Source organism: Dipteris shenzhenensis, chromosome 23 (assembly GCF_047967505.1).
Source record: "Dipteris shenzhenensis isolate YYH24624 ecotype China chromosome 23, Dip_SZ_1.0, whole genome shotgun sequence".
NCBI classification, from domain to species: domain Eukaryota; kingdom Viridiplantae; phylum Streptophyta; class Polypodiopsida; order Gleicheniales; family Dipteridaceae; genus Dipteris; species Dipteris shenzhenensis.
Genome location: NC_141618.1, coordinates 12,917,327 through 12,923,014, shown reverse-complemented (window position 1 = coordinate 12,923,014; position 5,688 = coordinate 12,917,327). Strand labels below are relative to the sequence as shown.

At 44.5% G+C, this 5,688-nt stretch overlaps 1 protein-coding gene across 1 annotated transcript; it reads right to left on the bottom strand.

Annotated features, from left to right (window-relative positions):
- Positions 1 to 2,362: 2,362 nt before the first annotated feature.
- Positions 2,363 to 5,182, bottom strand: LOC147887005 (peroxidase P7-like). The gene is made up of 4 exons (XM_087394938.1): positions 4,223 to 5,182; positions 3,695 to 3,883; positions 3,381 to 3,549; positions 2,363 to 3,238 (listed from the first exon to the last, which is right to left on the bottom strand). The coding sequence occupies exons 1-4, from the start codon at positions 4,484 to 4,486 to the stop codon at positions 2,844 to 2,846; spliced, it is 1,017 nt and encodes a 338-aa protein (XP_087251064.1). The 5' UTR covers positions 4,487 to 5,182; the 3' UTR covers positions 2,363 to 2,843.
- Positions 5,183 to 5,688: the final 506 nt, after the last annotated feature.

Genomic DNA, 5,688 nt, shown 5'->3' with positions numbered 1-5,688 from the left:
AGCATCGCTATATAGCGACGCTTATATAGTGCCTTGTAGTGACAGCTCGTGAGACTCAAATGCAAATAGCTCTGGCTCGAAATGGGGGACTACCCATCCAAGGTATTCTTCAAACCATGTAAGCGCAAACAAGCAAGGGATCAGATCGACAGAGTAGAGGACAACAAGGCAAAATTATCATGCAATACTGGCTTGTGGCAGAGATTTTTCGACAACATCTAAGTGCGATCGTGGGTGAAGAAGAAGTTGAGTATGAGGAGTGGTTAGAAAACCTCGAGCAGGCATTTAATGGCCTTGAACCAAGAATCTCAGAGTACCAGAGAGTAGTAATATCATGCCCCTTCATGACTCAAGAGCTTAAAGAAGCCTTAGATGCCATGGAGAAGGACTGGGCCCCGGGCCTAGATGGGCTCACGATCAAATTCTATCAACACTTTTGGCCAGTGCTAGGGGATGAGCTCACACAGATGATGAACCATGCAGTCAACATAGGGTCTCTCTTGGAGGATGTCAATGCAGGCCTGGTCAAGCTCTTCCCGAAGATGCCAAATAGAGTCAAGGTGGGGGATCGGTGCCCCATCACCATGCTTAATGTATCCTATAAGATAATGGCCAAAGCCATAGCCTTGCAGATCAGGAACCTATGCACTTTGATCGTGGATCGGGAGCAAAACGGCTTTGTAAAAAACATGGACAATTTTTAGAACATCCTGAATGTCACACTCACCATTGATTATGCGAGCAATTCGAGCCAACCTGCCCTCTTCTTCAACATCGACCTCGAGAAGGCCTATGATTGGATCTGATGGGACTACCTCCCTGCAGTTCTTGAGAAGCTGGGATTTGGGCATGGCTTCATAAGTATGGTCAAACCACTCTTTGGCAATGCCTCAACAATCCTTTGTCTGAATGGCAGGGTAGTGGGTCGCTACGATCTCAAGAGATCTGTGCACCAAGGATGCTCGCTCACCCCCTACTATTTGCCCTCAGCACAATACTGCTAATCCACCTTCTTAAATAAGGTGGCACCTCCGACGGGATCAAAGGCCTGATGCTCCCCTTAGGCTCCATTCTAGCCGCTCAGTTGTTTGTAGACGACACTATGGCAATCACAATCGAAGACGAACAAAGTGTCCACTACTACCTGATGTAAGCTATGGAATGCTTTTGCATCACGTCAGGATCCAAGTGCAACTGGCGAAGACATTTCTCATCTGTACGGCCAATGGCCCCCCCTAAACTGGCTCAGATCCCTCACACCCTATGGAGTTGCTTGACCGTAAGACAGATGTGGTCCAAAATGGAATTGGCAGTGCGAAAGTCAGGCCTGATGGCCAAGTTCTACCTCGGATCCAACTGGCGCAGAGTTCTCCTAGGAGATATCTCCAAGCTCTTGTCCACGCTCGCTAATAACATGGCCGTATATCCACGCGGTTGGTCTGATGGCAATCTGGGAAACGTGGAACAACATAGTCTTTTGGTAGACTCTTAGCATAAGCCACTGGGAGATAGTTATCTTGAGGAAAGTGAAGGGCCTTCTCAAAGACTTTGCAACGATCATGGCCTTTAACGAACCAATGGTAAGCACAGCTCTATATGTAGTTGAAGCCAACCTCAGTGTACGTTAGAGCTGCATGCACCGTAGGTCAAGGGTGTGTCCCCCCTTTTCGACCAAATTTTATACAGGGTCTTGAGGTCTGGGATTGACCCTCCCATTTTTTATAATATATATATATCCCTTTTTCTTTTAAAAAAAAGAAAACTTTTGAGAAGATATTATCATTTTTTTGAAAAGAGATTATAATATGTTTGTGAAGCCTATCATGTCCACTATAAATTATTCATATTTCATATGGGTGTGAGAGAGCTAGACATAGGTGAAAATAGTATTAAAATACATGTTGCCCTTTTCTAACTTAGAAGGAACCATAAAGCTTGTAAATTTTCATGATATATACTATGCTTGTGTACTTGGGGCTTTTAGAGGTATCAAATTCTAAATTATTGAAACTCATGTGCTGAAACTTATGTGCCTTATATGTAAAAGAATATTAAGAAGGCTATAAAAGAGGACTTTGATGATGCTAGGACAAGATTTGAGATGTAGTATACTTATTTGAAACTCATGTGCAATGCATTGATCGGATTTTGAGATGTCCTATAATTGAGCATGTAGGACGTTTTGGAGGCATAAGAAAATTTATACATTTGAAACTTACATGTAAAATGCATCGTACAATTGCAAATCCAATGTTATAAATTAAAGAGAATTCTCACCATGCTAGGACAAACATTTGGCATGTGTCATGCTTGGACGTTAAGAGGCACAAGGCATTATATATGAGTATGTCTCCCTACTCGACAAAACTTGCAAATTCCAAGTTTGCATAGTTGATGAGGCTCCACAATTCTCAATGAAAACATTCTCATGATTTAGGAATGTAACAGGCTTGAATCTATTAAGGCATAGGCATGCTGTATTGAATATCCATAAGGATTGTAATGTAAAACTGCAGAAACTCGGAACAAGATTATAGAGATTGCCATGGCTGAATTGGGCTCAGGTTCACCTTCTTCTGCAGATATCAAGATTACTGTTCACTTAGAACTTGGGAATAGTCTACAACTACAATTCTGCCGCACCTCTTCACCTTCTGTGCACACACACATCTCCAAATGATTATGAACAAAGCGTCAAGATTTATGGTGATCCATTTGCTACTACGGAATGATGCATCTCATATTGTGCAAAAATCTCAAGGGTCTTTCTGAATGAGGGAGCGACCTTCTGCAGAAATCTGACGTTAGTAATGGAGGAGATCTGTCTTGAACCGATCCGTCAGTCAGTTGGGAATGGCGCAGATCTTTCTGACTTCTCCCGCACCTTCTGTCAGAACGCCCAACTGGCTCATCCGCATCATCGAGACGGTAAATTGCTTGAAGAAGGCTGCTTCGTTGCTTGCGAAAACCTCCACCAGGTACTTGGCCTCCGCGTTTTCCAAGAGCGCAGCGTCCGAATGAAAGACCGCTCTCTTCTCGAGCACGTCCTTGAAATAGCCGTTGTCGAAGCGGTTGGGAGAGAGTGCGTCCATGTGGACGGTTAACTGAGCTCTTGGCGTCTTTGGAAGACACATCATCGAAAGATTGACCGCGAATGAGGGGTCAAGGTCGGGCGAAACGGTCGGAGTGAGCTGCAAATCCACGATTTGGCAATGGGTTTGCCCGATGGTGTGGCCACCTGCAGAAACAGATCAAAGGGTAGGGATTCAGGATAGCTTCCACATCTAAGCTATTCTTGTCCATTTTGTCTCTTTATACAGACAAATAAATGGGAGAAGCATCTCGGTATCACGGACGTAAACTATATGTCTAATTAGTACCGGATAGCGCTACGAGGTCCGTCACACTCAAGCCTTTGGAACTGAAGTGCCTCTGCAATGCAGAGAAGCTATCCAAGGGGGTTGGAAGATTCGTAATAACCGTTTGATTGCTGGCGGAGAAACGTCTGTCTCGGCGGCCTGTACGCATCGGAATCCATGGACCGCCAACCTGATACAGTGAGCGGAACCAGTTAGTATGGTGGAGGTTGCATTAGCCTACAGAGGAATGAATTAGACATAAAATTGATTACCGCCCTGCTTTTTGAATGGCAACAAATCATTCTTTTCTAAACACGCTTGCTAGCATACGATACCAGGAAGACCGCGTCTCTGGCTGCTAGTGCGAGAGTGTCTGCACAAGACACTATTCCCGGACAAATCACCTCAAGAGAGGCTTTGATCTCATCTATTATCCGAAACGACACGCTTCGAAGCGAGTTGAAATTGGGAGGAGCTGTCTGCTCCGAAACGGGCCTTTCAAGGAGGAGTGAAGCATCGCATCCCTGTATGAAGAACATGAAGCTGTTAGATTCTAATTAAATAGGGAGAATTTTGAAGCTCATGCTGTTGTCTTGACTCTTGGGGATAGAAGACAAAAACAAAATCTCAAGTTGACTTTCGTCTCACGATTGTCAAACAAAAAACTATAAAAGAGTCATGACTTTGCATCATTCAAAGACCGGATTTCTAGCTGACTCATTAGCTATGGATGCAATCAAAGAAAGCAGCGCTTCATGTGGGAGTAGATCGGCATGTTTTGCATTCGTTAAACATTTATAAGCCTTCCAACTGTATGTCTGTGTGTGTGTGAGAGAGAGAGACAGAGAGAGAAAGAGAGAGACCTGCACAAAGCAGTCGTGAAAGAAAATGCGGAGGATCCCCGCTGCTTGGCTGGGGTCTTGGTTTATGTAGTACTGGATACGCTGTCTGACGATATCATAAGCGCGGGGACAAGAGTCAAGGTAGAAAAGGTGAGTGAGGCCCTGTGGCCGCTGATTGCTGTAGTAGCCGTGATGAGGGCGCCGGGAGCGCGGTATTTCGTACCAGGACGTCGCAACAGTAGCAGATAAGAGAAGAACTAGAGGAATGATAGGTAAGATCTGCATTTTGCTGGTAGAGAGAATCGAGGAGACGAGATAAGAGCTAGCGATTCTGGTAATATTGCAATAGACGTTGCGAAAACTTGCGATCTCGTGTATGGAAAAACATTCACAGGCAACTGCAACTGATCAGGATTATCGAAAAACGAATGAAGATTGTCGGAGCGAACAACTGATGTTACTGATCTCAGCTGAGCACGTGGCGGTATTGTTGGACATAAAAATTCTCAATGACCGGTCACGTAAGTAGCTGCAATGATCTCACGGTTGGGGCAGAATGAACAGATCATAAGGTTTGTAGCTGGGATGCTCAGATGGTGCGGCGAAAACGTAAGGTATGCATCAGACAACAAACAGACACAGCAGCGGGAGAGTGAGGCGCTGCGGCAGCTAGCTCCTGATCGACAGCTGAGCAAGCAAAAAAGATGGAGCATCTCAATTCTACAGCTCCAGCGGATATATTGTTGTTGCAGAAATCTATTGCAGGGTGTGCAATGCTTCAAGCATCTTTACAACGCAAAGCCAACGGTTCGTGATAAAATTAAGCAATTACATGCAGCAGAGATGATAAGCAAAACTGAATTTTACTCCAGCGCAGTTGGTTTTGCAAAATTTATTGCAGGGTACACTGCTTCGCGCATCTCAACTGGATGACATACAGCAATGCCGCGGGAAATACAAATGCAAAACCAACGATATTAAGCAATCGCATGCAGCTCCAAGAGATGAAGAAGATAGGATCCAGCAACGACGAAGGATCGATGAGCTCTGAATGATTTATACGCAAAAGCTGCAGTTGCAAGCTGCTGGGCGTACGATGGAGAGGTGCAGGTGCGCAAATCACAAGGCAAGCATCATCCTGCGTGCTGCTGTTTTGTACGCAACGTCGTCGTGTCGTGAAAGAGTAGGGCTTAGGGTTTAGGGTGGCTAAAAACTTTGTTGTCGTTGCAGATTACCATATGTCTTCCAATCTTCCTCTCCTCTGTGAGTATTGTATAAGAGACTACTAGTGTGATTGTCACTGCAGATTACCGTTTTGGGTTTCAGATCCGCACCTTATTTTCTGATCAAATTAACTCAATCCCTCTTTCTTGTTCTGCGTGTCTCTGTGTTTGATGACTTGCAAGTTAGTGTTTTCTGTTCAAAAGCAACAAGGTCTATAATTTCTGTAATGTGATTCAATCCCTTCCCTTGTCTCTGTAAATATT